At 49.8% G+C, this 26,525-nt stretch overlaps 1 protein-coding gene across 3 annotated transcripts in view; it reads right to left on the bottom strand.

Annotated features, from left to right (window-relative positions):
- Positions 1–22,035, bottom strand: part of Tmcc2 (transmembrane and coiled-coil domain family 2) — a 38,078-nt gene extending 16,043 nt beyond the window's left edge. Inside the window, exons 1-2 of one of the 3 annotated variants that reach the window (XM_051147373.1) lie at positions 21,390–22,035; positions 10,336–10,860 (exon numbers count right to left, since the gene is read on the bottom strand). In XM_051147373.1, coding sequence (XP_051003330.1) covers positions 10,336–10,860; positions 21,390–21,596 — 732 coding nt within the window. In that variant the 5' untranslated portion in view covers positions 21,597–22,035. Of the gene's footprint in view, positions 1–5,843; positions 6,112–10,335; positions 10,861–20,346; positions 20,910–21,389 lie in introns of those variants that run through there. The other 2 variants (XM_051147374.1, XM_051147376.1) reach the window with 2 other exon arrangements.
- Between the last annotated feature and the right edge of the window lie 4,490 nt (positions 22,036–26,525).

Below are 26,525 nucleotides of genomic sequence, written 5' to 3' on the forward strand. Positions count from 1 at the left end.
GCTGGAGAGGTGGCTCAGAGGTTAAGAGCACTGACTGCTCTTTCAGAGGTCCTGAGTTCAATTCCCAGCAACCACATGGTGGCTCACAACCATCTATAATGAGATCTGGTGCCCTCTTCTGGCCTGCAGGCATAGATGTGGGCAGAGAGCACTGTATATATAATAAATAAATGAATCTTTGTTTTTTAAAAAAAAGGAAAAATAACAACAACAACAAAACCAAACCAAACCAAACCAAACCAAAACAAAACAAAAAAACCCCAAAGAGCCAGGCCAAGTGGCACACACCTGTAATCCCAGCAATCAGGGAAGCAGAGGCAGGTGGATCTCTGTGAGTTCGAGGCCAGTCTGGTCTACAAAGCGAGTCCAAGACAGCCATGGCTACATACATGAGAAACCCTGTTTTGAACAAAACAAAAACAAGCAAGCAAAAATAACAAACAAACAAACAAAAAAGATGGGGGAATGCTTTAAATATATATTTATTTATGAAAAATAGGGATGGGTACAGCTCAGTGGTAGAGCCCTTGCTTACCATGCATGATGCTCTGGTTTTGATTGCTTAGTACCACAGAACGCAAATAAGCCTAAAACCTCAATCAGCAGCGTCTACACATTCTACAGAGTGAGGAGCCCGAGAACAATGCTAAGCAGCAGCTAAATTTAGTACCTTAGAAGATAAAGTAGGCCTTTAAAAAAAAAAAAAAATCCTGGGCGGCATGTGTTGTTTGGTGAGCAAAGCCCCAGTGAGGGCTCTTTGGCAGGCTGGCAGCTCCCCTGATGCTCACCATGCCTCCCCCTGAAACAGGGCCCAGGGCATTGCCCCACACTTACTTTTAGACCTAACCAGGTCACCATCAGATACTGCTTTCCCCTGGGAAGACAAGAGAATGGCTGCATTGTTCACTGTGAGCTGCAGCAACCACGGCAAGCACGTACCCCAGAAGTACATGAGAGACACAGCCCCAGGGGCTGGAGACGCAGACAGAAGGCCTACGGTGGGGAACGCCACAGCACATCATTGGCATGCGTACACCCTGAGACCTTTCAGCTGCTCTCAGGAAGGGAGGAGGCAGCTCTCCACCTTCGGGCCTTTGTTGATCTACTGTCTCAGGTACTCTGGGGTGGTGGGGCAGGGCTGTCATTCCTGGGCATGGGAACCTGGTCAGTGGAAACAACCATATACCTGGCTCAGGGCTGGGCAAGCCAAATTCACTCTTTTATGGTACTCTGCTCCCTAGATGGGGGGCTTGCAGGGAACAGGTCTTGAAGAAAGCGACCCAGAGGAAATGGCGTCTCCTTTCTGCACAATTTTTTAGGACACGAAGTACCCTCTACCCGACCCCATTTGCCACAAATAATTGAGAACATTTTTTTTTTTCCCTTAAGGCAGGGGATTGAAACACAATTCCTGTAGGCTCCTGCTGACTCAAGGGCTCTGAGCTTACCAGGAGCTGATATGATTAAACAAGAAATATGCACAAAAGCACTCTGCAAACTACAGCGTGCTGTTTGACTGACTGTTGGCACCAGCATGTCCCAGAGGCATGCCTACAAGGCCAATGAGCCCCCCAAGAAGTAAGTAGACAGGAACAGGGCCCAGGTAACATTTGAAGTTGCCTTCTCAGGAGGTCAAGAAACCTTATACAATGACGTTAATATTACAGGGCACTTGTCTTTTCAGGGCAGGGTTCGCCTTTCCAGCTGCCCCGAGGGGGCCTCCTGATCACAGTATCACTATGGATCTGACTTAGCTTTTGCTGAACACGCTGAATTATTCACTAGCTATGGGGAGCAAGCCAGCTCTGGGGTGGGGGTAGGGGTATCAAGAGAGCCGTAAGGAAGGGGAAAGGAATACACTGGAAACTAGACTTGGGGTGGGGGAGGCCAGAGAGGACCTCCAGAATATTTGAGGAGTAAGGGCTGCAAAGATATGTCTGCCCATCTGTGTGTGACATTCTGACACCTGTCCTGTCCCTGGAGGAAAAGGAGGTGGGAGAAGGCGTTGCCCTAGCCTTTCTGCTGTAGCTCAGGAGAGCCCCCTGGTTCTCTGACAATCCTCAAAGGGCTGTAGTGGCGTGCATTCTGTACCTGTTTTTAGTCCAGAACCCTCTGCCCTGCAGGGATAAAGACAGAAAGTACAAACTGCATCTAGAACAAGACACAGATGCAGGGATCAGGTTAATGATACTGTATTTCCATTGCCTCACCTGGCACTGAGGGACCAGGGTCACGTTTCTCATCTCAGGGATGGGGCAGACACAGGGAAGAGTGTTCTTGGCAGCTGGGAGATGTGTGCCAACTCCTATGACCCGTGCCCACATCCCAGTGCTGGCTCCACAGAGTCTGGAGCCCGATGACAGAGTCTACTTACTGCTGACTGCTACCTGGGAGCTGACACCCAAACCCACAGCACACCTTCCTGGGCAGTGCACAGCATGGCTGAAGGAGCCACGGCTGAGAAAGGTAGAGAGTGGAGCCTTGGCTGTAGTGTCCTTCCTACCTGTGCCTAGACTGGCATCATCTCAGCCCCATGGGCTGTAGACAGAGCCCATCTCCCACAGGCCCTCACCCAAGCTTAGCAGCAAGGGCTTAGGTAGTGGTGGAGTTGTCTCACTCACACACATCATCTCTGGCAACCACCCCACACTCCAGAATCCAGAGCTAATCAGGGGAGCCAAGTAATTCCACCCAGAGAGAGCACCAGTGGGGATAGGGAAAGGCAAAGAAAGGCTGCCTTGGAGGCTGGGAGTGTCTTGGGTCCCGGCTTTGGTTCTGAAAGAAATGGGCCTGCTGTGGCTTATGACATTTGGCATCTTTGGCCCCTATTTTGTCTGAACAGAACCCTAACAAGGTGAAGGGCTTTACCCGAACATGGTGGATAAAATCGCACTCAAGTAGATCTTGGCTCTCCAGGCTCAACAGGATATACCAAGCCCCGAGGAGCAGGTTTAAGGCGAACCAGAGCTGTCTAGCCTTGGCTTGGTGGGTGCCCGGAAGCACTACAGTCCAGGGGAGGGTCCTCCAAGGAGTAGAACAGCTGCCTGTGCACTACCTCTGTGCAAGGGAATCTTCCACACAGGGAATAAGAGAAGTGGTCAAGAGGAGAAGGGATGGGGAAGAGGAGAGCACAGAGATGGCCCCTTCCTCCTCAGAAACCTGGGTGACCAGGTGAGCACCCACGCCACTTGGAAGCTGGCAGTTCTATAGTGGAAGTGCCTGTATTCGTAGGTATTAGTGGAACCGGGCCTAGTGTAGACGGGCCTAGGGACAGCAGGGGCCTCGTGGATGAGTAGGCTGTGGGCCCCCAGTGCCTAGGGGACATGTTTGGAACCTTCTCTCAGCAGTCAGCCCCGCCCACCACTGAGCCAGCAGACTGGTAGACATAAATAAACTAGGGCCCCTGGGTGTCTGCCAAAACTTCAGTCTTCTTGGCAAGAGGTGGGGCAAAGGGTGGGCCCCTTCCCTCGCCATCCTGGAGGTAAACAGGGAACTTATTTACACGGGGTAGGGAAATTTTGTTGTTGGAGAAATCTGGTGGAAAGTGCACAGAGTATCCTCAATCTGCCGTGGCCTGGGAGATGAGCTACACCCCACCGCTTCTCCCCTCCAATGTCTGGCATCGGAGATAACGCCCACAAGTTACAGCAAACTACCCATGTAGGACAATCTCGCCTTTCAACACCTCATCTCACCTGTCCCCTCACCCCAACTCACCCTAGGGGGAACAGGGCAGAGTTCACTGGATGTAGGATTTTCTCAAGGCTGCACAGACCCTGGCCTTCATGGCTCCTCAGTCACACAGAACAGGAAGGAAGGCAGGACCAGGGCAAGGTCAGAAGCTGGCCTCACAGCTGGCTCATGTGTCATTCTCTCGCCAACCTCTAGCATGGTATACCTTTCACAGGTCCAGGATGGGCATGGCTGGGTGGGGAGTATAGAGATAGCCAAGTAGAGGAGAGGTTCTGAGCGATACCCAACCAGAAGAAGGAAGCAAAGAGAATGGAAGACCTGACCACACGCTCATTTTCCAGGAGCTGCTTCTGAAGAGAGAAAAAGGAAATGAAAGGAAAGAGAGAGGGAGGATGGGAGGGAGCAGGGGGAGGGAGGGAGGAACATGTTTCCTTTGCTTTCAGAGGAGCCAAGTGGTCTGACCTAGCTACTGGCTCCTTCTCCATGACCCAGAGCTGGGTCTCATAGTTACTCTTATGTCTGTTAGCCTGTGATGCCCCAGTACAGTGACAAATGATTTCCCCTATTTGACATATGTGAGCCCCAGGGGTGGTGACCTTTCTCAGTGTCACACACATAATGGAAAGCAGAAGATTGAGTTAAAGGGGGAATGCTGTCTTTTTAATAGGGAAATAACTAAAGGTAGAGCTTAGCTGAATCGGGGGGTGGGGGGAGATGTGGGGGACAAATGATAGCTCAGCTCCCACCATCAGGACTAACTTGTTGTCCTGTGGGGCCCCATCTGTCTCTGCCACACCCTGCTCCTTCAAAGTAGGGGCTCCAGAGCCACCGGTTTCTAAGAGTGGGTGCTGTGTGAGCCTCTGGAGGGCCAGTCAGGAACCCTAGCTGCCTCTGGGATGTTTTGGTAAAACTCAAGCCAGGGTGCTCTGGTCTACAAGCCAGCTGGTGAGTTGCAAACAATGGTGGGGGTGGGATGGGGTGGGGGAGTCGGGGAGGCTTATGAATTAAAAATAGATGCTAGTAATCGCCAGGGAGCCTGCAAGAGACCATGTGGGCTGTGTTTACTAGAGAGAAGAATACTTCCTATTCATACCCAGACCAACCAGGGCGGAACCACGCGCTTCTCATGCCAGCCTATGGCCTCTGGAGAGTCAGATGATGGCGTTTCAAGCTTTAAGGTGGCTAGAAGATCCCTCTTCAAAAAATGAGGAGGCATTTCTCTCTCCTTAAGACCCCCAGGGCTACACCCATCTCCAGAGGGATGGGCTCCAGGTCCGGAAAGAAACTGGGCCTCTTTGCCAGGATCTAGCTGAAAGCCCTGAACAAGCAGCCCCTCCCTTCCTGAAGGACTCAGTCTTCTCTCATGAGATGGAAGCAATGACAGCTGCTCTGCCAGCTGCGCAGTTTGTTGTGAAGGTGGACCAGGCAAACGGAGGCAAAGCCGGAAGTTCCAAAGAAGAATAGAGAAGAAAAGTCAGGCCCGGTGGCACACACACACCGTTTAATTCCAGGACTTGGGAGGTGGAGGCAGGTGGATCTCTAAGAGTTCAAAGCTAACCTGGTCTACATATTGAGTTCCAGGCTAGCTAAGGCTACACAGTGAGACCCTGTCTAAAAATAATCAAACAAATAAAAGCAAAAATTAAATCTTAAAAAGAAGAGAAGAGGAGAGAAGAATGGGCTGCAGAGATGGCTCAGCAATTCAGAGCACTTCCAGAGGACCCTGGTTCAATTCCTAGGACCTACATGGGGACTAATAATGACCAGCCATTTCCCCAGCCATCCTCCAGTGAGGTCACCCAAGGCTTTGGGTTTGGCCTTCCACATACTGCAAGAAGGGATCCCTTTGCCACACAACATCCAGACATAGTGTCAAGATAAAGGGTGGAATGGAAAGCCCCCCAGAAAGCTGTCCAGCTGGCAACCTGCCCAAAGTACCCCACTCCCCGCACTCTGAAGCAGCAATCTGCAGCAGTTTCTGAAGGTGCCCACTGCCCATCTAGTCCCTGTCTTCCTAGGTAGCTGGAGAACACTAGGGGAACCCTAATTAACCGGAGGACCCAAGGGTCACCTCCCCGCCACCAAATTCAAGCCCCTCACATGATAGGATTTTTCTAAATAAAAAATTTTAAATATATTCACTGACTCACCCATGAGAGGTGGGCCCGGCTGTTGCTGTACATACAGAGCTTTCTCATTAAGGGCTGAACAACCTGGTTCCAGCTGGTGGGTCCCATCAGCTCCTGGGTTCAAGATGCCACACCCTTTCAGCCAAGTGCATCCAGACTTCCCTCTTATTGCACACTCCTCCCAACAGAAGCCAGGCTTGCAAATGCAGTCCCATCATTTTAAATGCTATCTATATGCTGACACCTCCCAAATTTATGCCTCCAGGTTGGATCTCTCCCCGGGACTCCAGACTTGTTCATCCTCCTGCTTATTTGGCATTTCCACAGGGGTGTTTAATAGCTGCCTCAGACTTCACACAGCCAAAACCCGGCTCTGCCTGCATCTCACCAGAGGATGTTCAATTTGCCATCCTCCTTGCTGTTCAGCTCACAGAAACTTCTTTTGTCCTGCAGCCAGGCCCCCGAACCATGAGCCATCTTTGATGTCTCCACTCTGTCGTGCCCCACGTCCAATCCACCAGCAACCCCTGGGCTCAACATCTGAAGCAAATCGAGAGCCCAGCCAACATGCTTTCCACAACCACCCCGCTCCAACCATCAGCTCCTCTGGGGTACACGCCAGCTTCCTGCCAGACTCCTGCCTTAACCCTGTCACACTCATCAGGGTCAGTACTCACAGGGCAGCACCAGTAATCTTGTATCAACTTTTCTAGCAACTTCCTCTATCACTTGAGGGAAAAGACAAAAATAATAACCGGAAGTCCTTTTCCTGGCATATTGGCTCCAATGCAATCTGCAGCGTTCCCTGACCCTCCCCAGCCCCGAGGCCAGCCTGCCCCTGATTTGATTCTGTCTTCTCTACTTTGCTGTCTCCACTCCATATCCATACAGTTCCACCCGTCACATTGTCAGAGAGGCTTTTCTGACCAACCCGTTAAAATAGCATGTCCACCCACACGCTCTGCCTTCATGCTCTGCTCTGTTTTGTTTCTCAGCATTCTTACTACCAAATACATAGCGTAGTCATTTGGTGGTTATCTCCTCCTGCTAGGATGGGTGATTGCTCGCTGCAGGAACTTTTCTTTCATTCACCCAAGCATTCTTCTTCTTCTTCTTCTTCTTCTTCTTCTTCTTCTTCTTCTTCTTCTTCTTCTTCTTCTTCTTCTTCCTTGAGACAAGGTTTCTCTGTGTAGCCTTGACTATGCTAGACTCACTTTGTAGACCAGGCTGGCCTCGAACTCACAGTGATCCGCCTGCCTCTGCCTCCTGAGCGCTGGGATTAAAGGCATGCGCCACCACGCCCGGCTTCCCTGAAGTATTCTTAATGCCTAGGATAGTACCTGGCACTTAGAAGATACTCAATAAATGTTGTCACATAAAGGGGAAAGCAGGGAGGTCCAAGTGGCAGTGCTCAAGAAGGGATCGGCATCTGCTGACTTATGGCTGCTGGCTGAGGCTCTCCTATGGACAGGTGGTCCAGAACCATCTCTGGAAAGTCCTTTTTTCTTGAAGAAATGTAGAGTCAGTCTCACAGGTAGAACATATAAAATGACTCAACAGCTCATAGTCAGAAACAGTTGCAAAGTCATCTCTGGGTGTGATGGTTCTGGCAAAGCAAAACCTCGGGTCAGATGAGTTGGTGGCTGAGCCCTGTCACTGACTACCAATGGCAGCTGCAGATGCAGGGCAGCTTGCCATGGTGGGAAGAGTACCGGACTTGGGCTCAGAAAACCCAGCTTCTGTACAACTGTGCCACAGGTTCTGAGCTCTGTGGTTTTAACAAGCCATGCCTCCTCTTTGGATATATGCTTTTTAATCCCAGGATGTGGACTCTCATAACATGGCTCATCTGGCTTAAGGGACTATTTTAATGAATTCACAAAAAAGAACTGTCTATGCTGGAGGAGCATCGAGGCAAACCCGAGCCACCATCCACCCAGTGCATGTGGGCAGTGGCAGCTGAGTGCATCAACTTCCAAATAATTCCAAAAGTCAAGATGCACAAGAAGCCACTGTCCATGTTGGAAAGCTCTGGCTCCTGTGTGGGGAGTTGAGTCTGTGCTGGCGACAATCTACAGCAGAAACGACGTCATAGTAGGGTGTCCTTGGGACCTTGGTGCTGGAGTACCCATTAAATTCTCACCCCCAAACAGGACTCCACAGCCACCCACCACTTCTACTCTCTTCTTTCCTCCGTGCCCGTCTTCCCTGTCATCCATCCTCCATAGGCAGGTACTTGTGCATCAGCAGGCTCTCCCTGCAGCTGCTCTTCCCAAGGCAGCCCCTTTCCCCGTAGGTCCTGTGATGTAGAAATAGGACCATCCACTTCCCCCAGCTCTCTCAGCTTTGAGGTCTCTGCCACAGCAATTTTCCTCCCTCTGCCCTCCACATGCCAGGCTGCCTCTCTCTCTCTCTCTCTCTCTCTCTCTCTCTCTCTCTCTCTCTCTCTCTCTCTGTCTCTCTGTCTCTCTCTCTCTCTCTCTTTCTTCCACCATCATCTCCCAGGCAAAGCCCATGTTCCTAATTTCCCTTCTACCAAGTGGGCCACCTAACTTTTCAGCTCCCGACACATCAGGTTAAATCCCTCTCCATTCCTTCCTTGTCTGGAGCTTATCTCCCATTTCCCAAGATACCAAATCCTTCCTTCTTTTTCAAGGGACCAAACCTAGGCCCTGGGACACGCTAACATACTACTACTGAACTGTAGCCCCGGTCCCTGTTTTATTGAGTCTCACTGTGTAACTCAGGTTGATCTTTTTCCCGCCTTAGCCTCCCTAGTGCTGGGATAATAAGTGTGTAGAAGCACATCTAGCCAAATTCCCAGCTTTTAAGCCCCAATAACACCTCTGCCTCCATCTCCACTTTATGCTTTCTCAACACACTTGCCCTTTAACCCTTTCAACACCCTCATCCCCTCTCCTCCACATCATCAGCTTTCTTCACCTCCTTTCTGCAAGCCAAGATTTCATGCTAGCTCTCTAATCCCAAACCCTCTGCCATTTATTTATTTATTTATTTATATATTTATTTATTTTTTGCCTTTAGTGTGCCTCCCAGTAACCCTTCAGCTTTTTCTTTTCTTCTGCTGATGGAGACCATGAGGCGAGGAGAGGGAGGAGAAATTAAAGCCACACTGCCTTGGAGGGGCACCCAGGTGTGCGGGATCAAATGTGCAGAGAGGCCCTGCTGAGGCACGAGGAAGGAGGCAAGGAGGGAGGAAACCAGGGCGGCAGAAGCAGCAGGTCAGAGCTGGCTGCCTGCCCCTTCTACGTCAGAGGGATCTGGCCTTAGCTTCTCTTCACTTGAAATGTCCCCTTGAGGACCTATCTCATTCACATGACTTCAATATCGACGCTGCTCTCACCTGCCAGCCCACCCCTCAGACACCACTGCTAGTGCCTGCCGCAGGTCAGACCCTTCCCTAGGCCCTCCTTCTGCTCCCCTGACTGCTCAACCAGAGAGAGCGCCACACAGCTAAGCCAGCAGCCAGAGGCTCCTCCCCTCCTTCACTCCCTTTGTTTTTTCTTAGCCTCTTCCTCGCCTAGGACCCCTGATTCTGACTCCCCAATACGTTCTCAATGCCTCCCCTTTCCGTCTCATGGCTGCAGTTGCTGCCATAACTTCAAAGATGGTTTCCTTGGCTCCTTTTCTCTCCTCATTCCTCATCTACTGCCTGCTGTCCTAATGCACCCTCTGTGTTCACTTCCTGCCTAACAGCCTCCCATAGAGTCTCTGGACACCCAGACTGGACACAGCACAACCCTCTGTGCTCTGGCCTCTGCCTCCCAGATTCTCCAAAAGCAAGAGTAGTTTCTTCCAGAAGGTCTCTGGCCAATTCCTCACTGCCTACTGTTTCCAAACTCCCAGCGCACTCATCAAAGCCTTTCCACTCATTCACCCGTGTTTCTAGACACTGGGCAGCATGAGAGCGGTAGCATTGGTTCCCTCACTCCTATAACATCCAATAAGCACTTACTGAGTATTTGCTATACAAATAAACAAATGAGTTGGAAACATTCATGAAGTGCCAAATAGCACTTCCTGGGCCCCTCCCTTTCTTTTCTAGTTGGTAATAATCATGGTAAAGAGACGGTGCCAGGGTCCAGTTCAGGAAGTTACCTATGTTCTTACCTTTCAACCCCCCACCCTTTTTTCAATTGGTGATACAGAAGAGCAAAGAGATTAAGTGCTGCTACTTAAGAGGAATAACCAGATCTCTGTCTCCTCAAAATACATTTAAGGAAAATAAACCAAAATTACTATCAGATTGGGCAAACGACCATTTTTTTTTTTTTTTTTTTTTTGAAAAAACAATCCCCTAACCAAACAAACAACAACAACAACAACAACAAAAAACTAGCCCCTTGGATAATGAGCTCTCGTGTTTGGCTCGGTCAGATCCTGACTCCTCAACAGGGACAGATAATGGAGCAGCAGGTATCAGCAATGCCAGGCAGAGCATCAGCCCGAGCCTCAGAGGTTTCCTCATGGGCCTCCTTCTACTCAGATTTACCTTGTCACCGGTGCTCTCAGCCTCCTCAGGCAGGAGATACGCATTGCTGCCATCAGCCAAGAGCAAGGCGGTGTCGGTGGTGGAGGAGGAGCGAGGTCGGCCCTGGTGCTGGTGCAGGATGGCGGCCAGGCTGCTGTCCTGGGGGGCCTTACGAAGCAGGTGAGGACTGCCACGCTGTGGCTCCAAGGAGCTGCTCTTGGCACGGCGGCCACTGCTCCCACCGCTGCTGTGCAGGCTGGCGCCCCGCTTGATGGAGGGCCTGGAACGGATCTGCTGTAACACTCGGTTGAAAGCAGTGGGTCGGGCAGGCAGGTCGTGCAGGGACACCGCATAGGAGACGCGGTGCATCTCCGGGGAGCGTTCCTTCTCATCTGGGGAGTCCTGATCGGATAGGCCCTGCTGTTGCTGCTGTTGCTGGGCCTCCTGAGACGCGTGGTGCTCCCTCTCTCGTGACCTGCGGCGGCTGTGAAACAGGTGCTTCAGGCCGTGGCCAAACATGGAGCCCTCTGAGAGCTGCTGGATTTTCTTAAGGGGGAGAGATGAAAAGGCCTGGTTAGTGGAAAGCTCCTGGATGCCTTGCCAGTCGGGGCTGAAGGTGGGTCTACTCTAAGGACACCAGAGCAGCTAATACAGACATCTGAATGCCTGGATCCCTACGGGTAGCCTGCCATGGTTACAAGGTCATCTACCCATTGGTTCCTAAAGTAAGTTCGGATTTCTAGACAGGATGTTCTCAGGCGACAGCCTGCGGCTTAGTAGTTAGTCCACGAGGCACTCCTGGGGCTATATCCATCTCGACTGGTCTCCCCAGCCCGGTCATGTTCCTTCTTCCATCTCAGACCACCTCCACCCTTTTTAAGTTGCACTGGGGCACTGAGACCGCCAAACATCCATTCCCACAGAGGCCTTGTTGAGACAGTCCTTGGAACAAGCAGGGCCAAGTAATCAGGTTATATACCCCCGAAGCAGGCTCTGCTAATTGTGCACCCAACATCCTTGCTCCTTTCTCACCAACCAAACTGCAAGGTGCTAATGCACCCTGCTAGAACTTTCTGCTTCAGCACATTTGCTTGGGAGCTACAGTTTCTGGAAATGCCTTCGCTTTTCTCCATAAAGGCACCAGTCCTTTCTAATTCTCCCATCTGGAATGTGAAAGTAGTAGCTGGGGATGCAGTTAGCCATAGCATCACCATGAGGTGACATAGTTGATGATGGACACACTAAGAACACAGTCTACCTACCTCTGCCAACCTGACTCTACTATGATTTTTTTTTTTCCTGTCACTTGCAGCCAGTTAAGTTCTGACACAGCTGACTATGAAGTAAAGGTTACTTTTCCGAGCCTACAGCAGAAACAGCTGTCCAGATAAGGGGCTTTCATTTTTCCTTAGACTAGAACCAAGCTGAAGGCCTGGAGCCTGGGGCTGCTCTGGTGCAGCACTGCCCAGGATGAACGGCTGGTGGGTGGGCTGCCAGGGCAACTGCTGTGTAACGGCAGGCAGCTTTCCCTTGAGGAGATGGCTTATCTGTGCAGGCCATGTCTTCTGAAGAGCTCCAGGCCTGTGGGAGGGCAGGTGGGACTCAGGCGGCCAGGGGAAACACTATACTTTGTCCTCTAAGAAGGAAAACAGAGCCAAATTACCTGGGGCCCAGAAGCCGCAGTGGCCTTATCTCGGTGCCAACATCCTCTAACGTCACAAAGCAACCTCTGTCGTTAAAACAATTTTTAACACTCTAAAAAAGATGACACATACTAGCTCCCCCCCCCTTTTCTTCTTCTAGAAACAGAAAAGAACAAAGGTTCGACCATGCAGAAACCAGGAAAGCACACGTCTCGTGCTTTTGAGCGGCTGCCCACTCAGAGCTGACCGTGCTGTTCGTGGCGGCTGTACCCATGTGCGCCATACCATCTTGACCCCTACAAGCCTTGTCTAATTTGCTTTTAAAACTATGCAAAGTGTTTTCAACTTTTGCTGTCAGTCTAACCCGATGCTAGCCTTAGTCCAGCGGCTAAAAACGGACAGACTGTGTGACTACGGGACCTGCACTTGGACAAAAGGGAAGGCTCCTCATTCAGGTCCTACAGTCCACCTCTGATGCCTGGCACCTCACAGGCCATGTGTGCCCACTCTCACGCCTCACCACCAGCTGAGCTTAGCGCTCTGGAGAAGTATGCTCTCCTGCTCTCATCATTTCCCCAGATCCCCACAAAAGCACCAGTCACACATTTGCGCCCACAGATAGGAAAATCATTCCTTCTCAGGAACTGAGGTTTGGGGCTGCCCTGGAAACAGATCCTCTATGCCAGGTACTCCCAAAATTCCCCACCACCACCACCACCCCAAGAGAGGCAGTACACCAAGTCCACTGGAACCTGGAAAGAACCAAGATGCCCAAGGCAGAGTAAATGGTAGTATACACACACCATAAGCTCAGGGCGAGCCAGATCCCTGGGTCTCCTGACTATAGCTGAGTTACCCACCCTCTTCCTCACATGGCCAGACCCAAGCTGACGCAGGACCCCTCACGAGGCACCCATATGGGGCCTCTCAGTTTTTGCCTAGCTCTTTCTGCTAAATATACTACGTCCTCTGAACTTTGTTGTTGTTGTTGTTGTTGTTGTTTTGTTTTTGTTTTTTGAGGCAGGGTTTCTCTGTGTAGCCTTGGCTGCCCTGGACTCACTTTGAAGACCCAGGCTGGCCTTGAACTCACAGCGATCCACCTACCTCTGCCTCCTGAGTGCTGGGATTAAAGGCATGCACTGCCACTGCCCAGCCTATGAACTTTTTTAAAATTAAAATTTATTTACTGATTGATCTGTATACAGTTCTCTCTACCTGCAGGCCAGAAGAGGGCAGCAGATCACATTATAGATGGTTGTGAGCCACCATGTGGTTGCTGGGAATTGAACTCAGGTCCTCTGGAGAAGAAGTCTGTGCTCTTAACCTCTGAGCCACCTCTCCAGCCCATCCTCTGAACTTTTCAACATTCTCTTTCAGGTCCTTCCTCCACACCCCATTCATAACTTGCTTCTCCAATACAGAAGCCTTTCTTTCCTACCCACTCAGGGAGACAGTTTTTCCCCTAAAAGACTTTAGCTGAGGTCCTGGGTACACAGTCGTGGGACCCAGTGGGTCATGGGGCAGGGCTGGGGTTGGAGAACCTCAGCCACCCATCAGCCATATCATCTTGACCCCTACAAGCCTTGTCTGCTTTACTTCTAAAACTATACAAAGTGGTTTCAGCTTTTGCTGTCAGTCTAACCTGACACTAGTCTTACTCCAGGGGCTAAAAACTGACAGACCATAGTAGCCCTGTTGCATTTTGCAAATGAAAATAAAAAACAACAACAAAACAAAAACAAACAATAACAACAACAAAACAAAAAACGGACGCACATAATCATTAGGTGGCTTATCCAAACCACAAAGGTGAGCCTCCAACTTTTAGTCTAATTTACCTTTCCTGGCTCACACCTGGAATGAAACTACAATAGTTGTAGTGTTGTGTGCCTCCTGGCACACAAAGAAGGATCGAGATAGAAAAAAACAAAAAACAAAAAACCTCTCAGGATTCAGGGAAGGGCCATCAAACTCTGTGTGATGGGGGGGTAGGGGGGTAGGAAGGGTCTGCTCAGGCCTCATCACAGGACTTGGGCAAGCCTCTCCCCACAGATCTTTAGGTCTTGGTTCCCCCCATCCCCCCACCCCACCCCCGCTCTGTACGTAAAGGATCTTTGCCCCAGCAGTACCCGGGGACTCTGCTGAAGTCCACAGTAGATATGAAGGAAAAGAAGAAAAAAAGAAGTCAGAGTAAAACACACAGGCCGGCTGCTTCTGCCTGCGGGTGTCAGGGAGATGGCTAAGGCTTTTGACATAACGTGATGAGGGGGGAAAAAAAAGAAGAAGAAGAAAAAGGGAGAAAAAAAAACCCGTCAGTGCATATACATCCCCAGCCCCAAGTTTCAGAAGTGAGGAAAACCATGGCGACTAGCTTGAGGGAACTTAGCCACCAACGCAGCAGAGAGCACCACCTGCTCTGACTAACGGGTTCCAGCTTCTAAATGTCACTTGCTCTTCCACATTGACTTTTGCTTTCCTGCAGCTGCCAAAAGCCACTGTGACGGCCAGACAGAACCAGGTGTCGGGATGAGACACAAGTCCTTCTACCCCTGGGGACTACCGTGTGTCTGTCCCCAGGTTGGCCAAGCCGTAGTAGCGGGAAAAGCAGCTTCCGGGAGGAGGTACCACACCTGGGGAGGGCAGTAGGAAAGCCATACTGCCCCGCCCCTGGAACTGCCTTCTAGAGCGGGGGGGGGGGGGGGGGGGGGGTGGGTGGGCGGGGGGGGGGGACGAAGGGTGCTCCCTGGGCGCTGTGCTCTCAGGAAGAGTGGCCCTCTTTCCTGAGAACCCTGTGGTTTCTCAACTGTAGGCTTCAGCTGTTCTCCTCCCTGGGTGTGGGCCCAACAAAAGGAAGTTTGCTCCAGATTCTGCAAAGACAGCTTAAAGATGTCAAAAGGAAAAGGCTTCAGGGTGCAGTGTCCTTGGCACCATTTGGGAAACAAACAAACAACAACAACCAAACAACAACAACAACAACAACCCACGACCTAAAGCCGTTTCCAAAACCCCGGAAACGCTGAGAGGGTCATGGGAAGACACAATTAACCCAGAGCTAACGATCCCCAGGTAGCCGCTGATTTAGCCTTCCTTCACCAGGTCTGGCATTCCCTCTACCCCACCACAGATAGGGCTATGAGGACTCAGGGGCGCCTGGGTCACCGTGAGCCTTTATAAGCCTAGGTCGCCAACGTTTCCTCTATTTATAGGGTCTCTATGGAAACAGGGCCAGCGCTAGAGAACGAGTCACTGGGAAAACCCACAGAGACTGTCAGGATACGGAGGGGATTGTGAAGTCTCCACTGCCTCCCCACCCCCGACCCCAGGCAGCCGAGGCGGGCTGCAGAGGGGGCTCAGGGGTGCGTCTATCACCTCAGGCTTCGCTCTGCTGCTGACCACAGAGTGATGGAGAGGCAGCAGCTGTCGGTTCCCAGCCTACTTGGGGTTTCTATTGGAAACAGTGATGGGAGGATCCTGGGTACATTCTACTTCCCGAGATCAGTTCACATTCAAAACAATAAAACAAAAGCGGGGCTTACTTAAACCGGGAGTGCTTCGGTCCTAGTCCAACCCCCGTTTGAACTCTTTTTTTGGCTTTGAACAGTCTTGGTGGAGCTAAGGAAGGTCAGCTGGAAAAGGTCACCTCATCCACTGGGGTCTCTGGACAGAGCTAACTCACGCATCTCAGCATAAGAGATTCTTATTAAAGTTGCCACTGCGATGTGCCCTCTCTCTCTGCCTCTCCCCATTGTAGCCATGCCTCTCCCCGTCTACCCACTCCACAAAGCCTTCTCTAGTCACCCCAGCCAACATACATGGCCTCCCTCTACTCTGAACCCAGGAGGGCTCGTTATCTGCGCCGTTCATTTTTGCAATTAATCATGTGCTGTCTTGCGACTCCGCTCCCAGAGCTCTCTCCAAGGGCTCTCCAACTTTTCACCCACCAGTTTGCAGAAATCCTTGACAAGATGAGTGACTGCCAAGCAGCAGCTCTCTTGCCCATTACCTGGCAGAAACCTCAATGCAAACATGGCTATTACAATCTATTGGTTTGTCCCGAGTCTACAAAACAATCCTAAAACGTGATGTAATCCTTAGAGAGAGCTACCTTTTCCAAAGGCTATCTTTTCCAAAACTTTAAACTGCTCAGTTGGACAGGTTTTTTGTTTGTTTGTTTGTTTGTTTTTTGTTTTCGTTTTTTTTTTTTTTTTTTTTTTTTTTTTTTGGCTTGCATCTAAGCCAGATCCCTCCTGCTAGGGCTCGAACCCCTGTCTCCATCGATCATCTCAGTAATTGCCAAGAATGTGTTGGCTTAGAAGGAAAATGAACTAACTGTCCTCAAGGATGGCTCGGGAAGGGTTTGCTGGGGAGTCATGCCCTTCGTTTCCTGCAGCATGGCTCTATCACTTAGCTAATGTGCCTGCACTGGGGAAACCTTTGGCAGTCTGGTTTGAGACGTCAAATCCACAACCTTGCCTGCTCTCTTCCAGCAGCTTTATTTTAACAAATGAGAGAGTGTTTGGCAGACAAGAGTGGACTCTTCTTTATGGACTCTTGTTTGTTTAGCCAGGGCCTCAGTCCAAAGACACACCAGCCCAGCTAATGGGGATTTCCAGGGGAGATGCCAAGTCTCAGGGGAGAGGCAAACACAGGTGACAGTAAGGCCACCACACCACACCCCATCCCGAGAGCCTGTCAAGCCTCTCCCTCCATATTCATAACCTACTGAATGTTTCAATTCCTTGTAGAGGAAGACATTCTTACTGTGATTGGCAGTGAAGCCACAATTGGAGACACATTTAAAAAAAGAAGAAGAAGAAGAAGAAGCACGTTCTGTAAACTCTGAATTGGAACTAGGGCAGCTAGGAATGAATCTAGAACCCAATATGTGGCAGGAGAACAGAGAGCTTCATTTGCCACATGCTTTCCTACCGGCCCTAGTTCCTCCTGAGCCCACACATAGGGCTGCTCTGAATACTGCTGCATGCTGGGGAAGGGGGACAGCCCCGAGGCTCGGGATCTTCTGTCCTCATAAGGTATATATAGGTGGGTCGAAACTAGCAACTTCAGCATTCCTTGGAGCTCTCTGGTCCCTGGCATTGACAGGGAGAGGGAACAGGGTAAACACTATACTGAGGTCTTGACTCTTGTCATCTTATCCTAGCTAGAAATTCTCCTCTCGTTTGCTAATTAATGCTCTGCCCTTCCTTCAATACGCTGATCGAAAGCCATCTCTATTTCTTTCTGACTAACCCATGTTTCCCAGACCACTGAATGTGCGCCAAGCACACTGACTGAAGCCTGGGTGCACTGGGGGTTTTCCTGCAAGCGTTTCATCCTGAGAGACCTGGAGGCTCGCCTGAAATTGAAGGCATTGCCTTGTTGAAGATCTAAGTTTCCATTTCCTGGGTTAGGTCTCCCTCAATGCTACTTCCCCTGACAAAAATCTACCTCAGGAGACCCAGAACACCATTTCTAAAGGACAGTAGTACTCCTGGTCCCAAATGCCATACTCCACAGCCACTGAATCATCCAAAGTCCCACGACACATGATGCTTTCAAACTCCCACCCCCAAAGTAGCCAGTCTCTCCTTTATTTAAAGACTGATACCACATGGTGGCACACGCCTTTAATCCCAGCACTTGGGAGACAGAGGCAGGCAGATCACTGTGAATTCAAGCCCAGCCTGGTCTACAAAGGGAGTCCAGGACAGCCAAGGTTACACAGAGAAACTCTGTCTTGAAAAACAAAAACAAGCCAAACAAACAAAATTAACCAACTCCTGGTCCTTCAAAAAATAAAACAAAACAATAGAACAGAAAAACAGAGGGTTGGCAATATCAATGTTATTTTCTTGACTTGCTTATTTTTGCTTTTATTAAACTTCACACATGTCTCTCTGTGGGCCCTTTTATATGCATGTCCTATTTCAGTGTTTATAATAACATCTTTCCTTCTGAGAGTGTCCAACTATCTGTTACTGCACAAACCTACCCTCTCTCCAGTGCCCTGAGGAACAGGGAAGGACCATGAGCCATTCACAGGGCACTGAAGCACTGTCCAGCACCCATATAAAACTACCTAGAGTTCAGCTGTGACTTTGGCTGTCTGTTGTCTTCCCTGGTCCTCTCAGTAGGAAGGGAGAACAGAGTATGGCATAAATAGAGGAACATGGTCTGAAACAACCCAAAGGAGCCTTGAGTGAAAAGCGCTTACAACCAGAGAGACACAATAGATGGTGGAACTGCCCCCTTTTCTTCAGGGCATGATCTTGAGACTGATCAGAAACCCCAGGGGGAAATCCGGCTTTTATCAGGGGACAGGGCACCTCTGGGAATTTTTCCTGGGCAGCATCCCTAGGCTTTTCCTCTCAGGAAATGCTCTGTCCATGTCCTGAGCAGTGGTATTGGAATGGTGGGAGGTGGGCAATGGGGCAATGCCTTCCCCCAACCTCAGACTTCTCCAGTGTTCAGGACAGAGCCACACACTCAGCGTAGCCATTCGCCCAGGCCTCAACTACATGCTGTATTCTGAGGAGGATCTGTCTGCAGAGTTCTCCTAAGCTCCTTCCCACTTGGCCTTCTCATCACAGCCAGAATGGAGAATTCTGTTACACTTTTGGTCAACCAGGAGTCTCTGTGACAAGCCACCCACCAGCATCTCTCCTCAACAAGCAAAGGATGGGATCGTGAGAACAAATGAACACAGACATGAGCCAGGGTGGTTAAACAGGAGTCAGTACTAAACTATCTTCCCTTAAATACTGTCTGCTGAGGCCTCCCCTGGAGGATACATGCTCATGTGAAGTTATGGCAAAGCCTCAGAAGTGTTTACACATGCCTCCTGTGGGACCAGGCCCATTCGCAGGTTGCTTCGTTGTTGTTGTTGTTACAGTTACCTTTAAACATTGCTACTATGTAACTATTCCGACCCCCCCCCCCCTACCCATACCTTAATCACAGATTCCAAGCTACCGCAGAAGAAATTTACAATGATAGAGTTTGTCTAGCATGCTCAAGCTTCTAGTTACCCTCTCAGGACCTCCACCTCCACCCCCACACAAAATACGCTGAGAAATGTACAGCACACAAGGTGATGCTCCTGGAAGGACCAGAGACAGTAGAAGAAGCCCCTGACACTGCGGCCCATCGCTAGGGAAGCATCACTCAGATGATTCAGATCTCTAGCAAAGACCGACTCCTCCTCTTTCTCTCCTGCCACGGAGGTGTTTTAGACATAGCCCTCCGCGCTTTTGCTCCTTGCTCAAGAATCAAGATGATTTCCTCCATGACACTCAATCAGTCACAGTGCCTGGAGCTGTCACAGGAAAATAGAAGTGGGACTAAGGGACTGGAGGTTCCTACCCCCAAGTTCAAAATGAAAGCAAAAGCAAGCCAGAACTGCTGAACAGCATCAACTAAACACAGGTATGGGACAAAGGGTAGTACAGATTAGAAAGTAAACACATCCCTTTTGGTACCACTACCGAATTTAGAGCAAGTCAGCTCCCACCCAGTTCCAGAGACAATGATGAAAAATTTCCACTAAGCTGTCAGCCAGGGAAAACTTGTCCAGCACTGGAAAACGAGTTTGGCCACACTCCAATATCTCTTGTCCCTTTCCTCAGCAAAGTTAAGTGACATGCCAAATTTTGGTGGCCCCCAAGTCATATCTGATAGGAAAGTCTCTGTCCTGCAGTAAACATGTTGTGATGAAACAGTCAAAGATAAACAGGCAAGTGGTCGGTTGGCGTGCTTTCCTGTGTTTGCATGAGCTGCAGTAGCTGTGTTCTTGCTTGAGTCCACACTGCTGGGCTGTGTGTGTGTGTGTGTGTGTGTGTGTGTGTGGTGTAGGTGACAGTCCTCAATTCTCAATTCTTCTTCAGGGCAGTTTAGCAGTTAACATGTCATAATCAAGTGCAGAGCTGTTGCTCTATCTGCCCCCAATCAAAACAAGTATCATCAAAAAAGGTGGCACTGGAGGGTACAAACAAGAAGCTTCGGGCAGCTTTATACACAGAGAGAAACTGAAGGCCCCGTAATTGAGCCAGCAGAGAGAGGCCAAAGGCTCACCCCTGCTCCTCTCCATAGCACTAAAGGGACTCCTTTGTGCTTGGCATCTCACTTAAAACAGAAAACATGTCACTTGGGGGAGGGAGTGACACTTCTTGGGGGCTGATGAGATCACAAGCTTTGTGAAGAGAGCCTAGGTGTCCAACAGAGCTCATCCTTAGACATAAGGTGAGTGGAAAGAGGTCAGACTTGCAAAACTTCCATACTATTTTAGAAGTCCACACAAGGGGTGAGATGGCTCTCTTCCCCCAAGACACACACACACACACACACACACACACACACACACACACACAAAGGACAGAGCACATGCACTCACCTGGCTTCCTGACTCTGATCGGGCCAAAGGAGGAATGTCATTGGCTTACTCTAGTGAGCTCCTCAGTGCCCACAGCCATTTGTATACAGGCTTTAACCTAACGGGAGTCCGTTCTGCTCCCCTATCCCAGACCTTGCACCCTCTCCGGAGAAAATTTCCAAGGCATCAGTCCCCAAGGCATTCAAGTTCCTTCCTGGGGCCGACATCTCTCTCAGCCCAGTTGTGAGCTGGTCTGAGGAGCCTGAGCTGGCAGTCCCCGTGGTAACTCCAGCAAAGGCTCATTCTTTATCTCGGTGGCTGCTGTAATTGACACAGAGATATATTCAGTACAGCTCGCCAGTTGTCTGGAAGATCTAGGGCTGGAAAATAAACAGCTCCATGTGAACGGCCCTTTCCAATTCTGGTTCTAGCTGCCGGCTCAGCATGTGTGCAACTTGAACCGAGGCCCCAACCAGCCCAGGCTCTGCCCTGCCACCTGTCAGTTCTCCTCCCTGGGGGTTGGTTCAGGAGCAGAAAAGGATCTCCAAGCACTAGCTTAACCTCTGGCTCCACCTAACGGCAAGACATCTACACCCCCCTTTCATAGATGGGCAAACTGAGCTTCGTTCAGGAAGGTGCTCAAAAATCCCACCCGGAGGAGGCTAACGGCATGGGGAGGTAACAGGTCACCTGCCTAACTTCCCGTACTGGAATTTTCTTCTTCAGCCTTCCTACAGAAGGGAGAGCAGTGGGAACTTTTAAGTTAGCATCTTAGATCTCTCTAGCTCTTTGTCTGCAAATAGCATTTCACACACGTTCTTCAGACAATCTCCGATGAGTGAGTCATTAGAACGTTTGCTGCATAATGAAGAACACAGAGGCCTGAGATGGAGCTGATGGACAGGCACAAATGGTACCTAACTTCCCTCTCTGGTCCTAGCCGGGTCATCCTCTCTGACCTCTGCGAGCTTCCCCATCACTTTTATTCTGTTAAGACACTTCTGCGAAGGGGTGAGGAAAGCAACGTGGCGGGCTGGACTTGCCTGGGGACCGTTTGCGCTCACCTTTAAATCAGGAGGCTTGCTTCGGGGACCCGGGTTGGGTGCCACCGCAGCGCCAGCATCTGAAGTTGGCCCGCCAGCGGAGTTAGCACCCGAGGCCTCCCCAGGCCGGAGGTCCGCACCCGGCAGAAGGCAAACCGCGTCTTCCATCCCAGCCCCATCCTCCTCGCCCTGCTGTTGCTGCAGCTCGTCCGATTTGCACCTCTTCATGGTGTAAGTGGGTCGGCAAGGGGAATCTGTCCTTCTAGCGTGCTGCCTTGGGGGGGGGGGGGAGACCGCACCCCCTCTTGCACTCAAAAGACGTGGGGTTTAAATTATGGACGAGGGGAGTAGGCAGATCACGAGTTCTTGAATTTAAGAAAATATCTTTTTAAAGGAAGATGAGGGAGGGGCGAAGAGGGGAGCCTTGGGATAGTTCATTCCGACCTGGGGTGCGGAGACAGGTCACGGCTGAAGCCGGGGTGCAGCGTTCCTTGGCGCGGGAGGTGGGCCGGCCCCGACCCCCAAACTTTCTGCCTCAGGGCCCGGTAGGGCGGCGGGGAGCTGGACCACACCGCGCATCCCCGCCCTCAGGCCCGACTGCTGGCCCAGGCAGGGCGCGCGGGAGCCGGCCGGGCGGGTCCCTTAGGGCCGCCCTGGGCACCCGGCCCCGCCGCCTGCCGCCGCCCCGCATGGGCCTGCCTCCTCCCACCCTGCGCCCCGCTCCTCGTCAGGAGCAGCTCAAGGCTGCAGCCACATCCCGCCGCAAGCGCGGCCTACCCCGCCCGGGCCTCCGCCCGCCAGCGCCAGGGCGAGGCGAGCGCAGATGGCGCTGCCCGCCAATGGGAAGGCCGGAGGACTGCGCGGCGGCGCGCGGCCACCGCTGTAGGCTTGGTTGCACCGCGCGTCCCCCAGGAGGGTCTGGAGGGCGACACCGGGCTACGTTGGGGGTTCTGCGGAGGGACCTCTCCCAGGCTAGGCCTCCCCGATCACCCCACCCACTTGCTATATTGGGGCGATAAGTAAACAATAAGGTGTTTATCATCACTTCCCTAACTTTGCACCTTTTGTTACATGCGTCCTTTCAGTTAGGGACAGGCTGGTCCCTTCTAGAATACGTGGTCTGAGTCACAAACCTATGCCTACCCTCATAGCTACAAATGCAAAGGAGAGGGCATGTTCTGTCACATAGGCCTTTTCTCTGTTTTAAATACACATCTCATAAGAACGCCGGCTTTACGTTCAGAAATCAGGTGTGCAATAACATGTGAGAGTTCCCTGCTCAATGAAAGCAGATTTTTAAACAGGAATGAGTATTGATGGTAGAACGAGTATTGATGGTAGATGAGTATTAACGAAGCATACTGCAGAATACAAGAGGCATGCTATTTTTACCCCATACTGACGCTGAACAATTTGGAAGATGAGAGCAGGTGTTGGTGTTACCAAGAAATGGAGAGTGGTAGTCTTCTACTATAGTATTAATTCCAATACCCCCTGCAAAGTGTATGCCTCCTGTAGCATTGATGGATTGCCCTTATTCGGCAGCCAGTAGTTCTCAAGGCATGGACTGGGACCCACAGCATCAGCATCAGCATCAGCATCAACATCAGCATCAGCACCAGCATCAACATCAGCATCAGCATCAGCATCAGCATCAACATCAGCATCAGCATCAGCATCAGCATTACCCAGGAACCAGACAGAAATACAAATTGGAGGATATTATTAAATCAAAAGTTATGTACCCAGAGATCTGTGTTTCACCAGCCCTTTGGGTAATTCTGAAGCGTGATGGCATCTGAGAAACGTTGGCCTGGGCAGCTGTGAAAGGCTGATCCTCTTTTTGTGAGTCACCGAGCTTTCTCTGAAGGATTTTACAGTTTACCAATCTCTTTTCACACTCACCAGGCCATTCTAGCCTCACTTCAGTCCCACTAGTCTCTGAGTTTCCTGACTCTTTTAAGCCTTTTTTTTTTCTTCTTCTTCTTCTTCCCCATTCCAATGCCTTATTTTGATGTGTATCCTAAAAGAGACCAAGTTGTTAAGAATTTACTACAGTCGAAGAGCCACTTTCTAAACTAAGCCGCTCCATTTTTAGAAGATGGGAATTTAGAATGGGCTGGGAATGCAAAAACAACCCCCCCCCCCCCCCCCGCACCCCCTCCCTCCACACAGTATCAGGCACAATTCGGGAATGCAAAGCCATAAGCCTCTTGAATTTTCAATGGTGAGGAATGGCAGAGTGCCAGAGCAGATCTTGGGGAGGACTAGACAGCCAGTGGGGGCAGATTCCCTCGGTTTGCAAGGTGTGAAGGAGAGGAGCATACTGCTCTCTGCCTGTGCTGGGAGAAGTGCAAAGGCCCCTAAATCTTGCCCAGGCTTGGGTGGCAAGGCGTGTGGAGCACACAATGGGTCCACTCCCCACTACAAACAGAAAAAAAGCAGAGGGGGGTTCTTCAAGAATGGGGTTGGAGAGACAGCTTAGCAGTTAACAGCACTGGGCACCCTTCCAGAGAACCTGGGTTCGATTCTCTGTACCCAAATAGCTACTAACAACTGTCTGCATCTTCTGTCCCAGGGAATCCCAACACTTCCTCTAGCCACCCTCTTCTAGTCTGCATGGGCACCAGGAGATGCACAGCCATACAGACAGGAAAAATACTAGTACATATAAAAATAAGGTACATAAATACATAACAAAAATGTAAAGAACCCTCAAAGAATCAGAAAACACCATAATTTTGATTTTGCTACCAAATCGATGTTCGCCTAAGTTTGATTTTGTTTGTTTGAGGCAGCACTTCATCATATACAGCTCAGGCTAGCTTCTAGCCTGTAATCCCCCTGCCTCAGCCTCTTGAGCATTGAGATTACAAGCATCAGGGTTAAGCTTGATTTTATAGTATCGTATACTGGCACATGATATCCAAACTGTGAAATGTATCACCAACAGGAAGTCTTTGGTGCGGTTCATAAAATCCTCTTAGTTTTCTTTTTTTTCAGAGTGTTCTCTTGGGAATTGAACCAGGAGACTCACACATACTAAGTGTATATACTCTATTACGAAACTGTACCTCTATCCCTAAACTATGTCTGGGTTTCCTAGTTATTTGGAAATTGGAGTCATGGCTATCTACCTTTTAGAGTGTTGAGTAATATAATACGGTTTTTAGACACAGCCTGGCATGGGGTTAAAGGCTATGACTTCCATCACAGATGTCATCCATAGAATTCAGATAGGGTCCCAGCCATTTCTGACTGTCACAGAAAGACATACTACAGAACAAATATGCTACTTCAGTGGAAGTTTGGGAGTGACCTTGTTGGAGAGACCTGAATGACCTGAACCTGCTGGTTTGAAGCCAGCGGCAGATTTTCATTGGGCGTAGTAAACGAGGAAGTACTTGAGATACATGTAAGTCAAGCACGATGGCTGATTGAATTCAGCTTACAGTATTGGATATTGGATTGATTGTCCCATTGTTCTCTGTTGCTTTGAGAAAACACTAGCACAAACTATACACTTACATTTAAGATACAACAAATATTCACAAACTTATAAAGCAAGAGGCTATGTTTGGCACATAGGAGTAGATTTTTTTTCCATTCTGTTTTGATACATCCAGTCATTACAAGTAGATATGGTATGGTAGGAAGATGCTAGCCTTGTGTCAAAACAACTTTTATTAACTTATTTATTTTTATTCTCTTATGTCAAACATTTTATGTGAGAATTCTGATTCTGCTTTGGGCAGCCAAATCAACGAGCCTCTTTAACCCATGTTCTCAACTGTATGTAGGGGCTGCAATTGCATGACTCTGCACATTGCTATTGTGAAGAGGCAAGAGCACATGATTGCCCATGAAATGCCAGTGCTGAACACGTGGCCGAACACGTGGCCGAACACGTGGCCGGTGTCAGTGAACGTGAATGGTGTGTCCATGCCCCTACACCATAGGAAAAAGGCAGAGCTGACCTTCAGAACATGCTCTCTGAATAGAAATCTAAATGAGAAAAAGCCAAGCGTGGTGGCACACACCTGTGGTTCCAGCACTCAGGAGCCAGAGGCAGGTAGATCACTGTGAGTTCAAGGCCAGCCAAGGCTACACAGAGAAACCTTGTCTCAAGAAAAAACAAAACAAAACAAAACAAACAACCCTTCCCCCCAAAAAAGAAAGAAAAAAATCTCAATTAGAATAAACAGTCCGCCCTCACTAGTATTCTATTTGCTAACCTGGTGACTCTATATGTAAATAAAGACAAAGTGTTTCTAAATCCTGTGCCCTTGTCAACACCCAGCTCAACTTGGTGGAACTTTCCCCATAGAGGCTAAGATAGACAGGTAGGTCTTGAGTAGACGACTTTTTCTTTTTCTTCTTCTTCTTCTTCTTCTTCTTCTTCTTCTTCTTCTTCTTCTTCTCCTTCTCCTTCTCCTTCTCCTTCTCCTTCTCCTTCTTCTTCTTCTTATAAAAGCAGTTAGGTCTGAGAGAAGGTTTCTCTTTTAACATCAAGAGATTGTAGATGATCTCAGAAAACTGTTAAGTGTTATCTTTTACTCTGCTAGGAGTTAGGGACGGTTCTTAAGACTTTCCCCCACCCCCTCGCCCTTGAGACTGAGTCTCATGTAATTGAGGCTGGCCTCCAACTCACTGCTGTTACCAAGGCTACCTTGAACTTCTGACCTCCCCTCTTGCCTCCACCTCCCTGGGAATACATTTTAAAACATTTAAACATCAACTGGATAAGGAGACATCAAGTTGCTGGAGAGCTATTTTAAGATGCAGCATACCAAGTAGAGAGGAACACTTAGAAGGGCCAAGCACACTCGGGGTTAGTTATAATTTTGATCACTGTATCTTGATTCCAATGCCATTCCAAGTATTTCTTTGTTAGTGCAGTTTTCTTCTTCTTCTTCTGTTGGGGATTAGCATTTCCATTCAGTGTGCTGTCCTGAAAGGAAATCAAGTTCTTTTGGATTGGGAGGCGTAAACTATGCAAGTAATCATCAAAGAGATTAGCTGGAGTGTTGATGGGCACAATCCCATTACCTAAACCTAAGGTTCTTACTGGCTTTTGTGACAGTCAGGGAGCCCTGGGAAGGTTCTGTATCACTCCACAATTGCAGAAAGCTCTGGGCTTAAAGTAAATTTTACATT

Source organism: Acomys russatus, chromosome 6 (genome assembly GCF_903995435.1).
Source record: "Acomys russatus chromosome 6, mAcoRus1.1, whole genome shotgun sequence".
NCBI classification, from domain to species: Eukaryota; Metazoa; Chordata; class Mammalia; order Rodentia; family Muridae; genus Acomys; species Acomys russatus.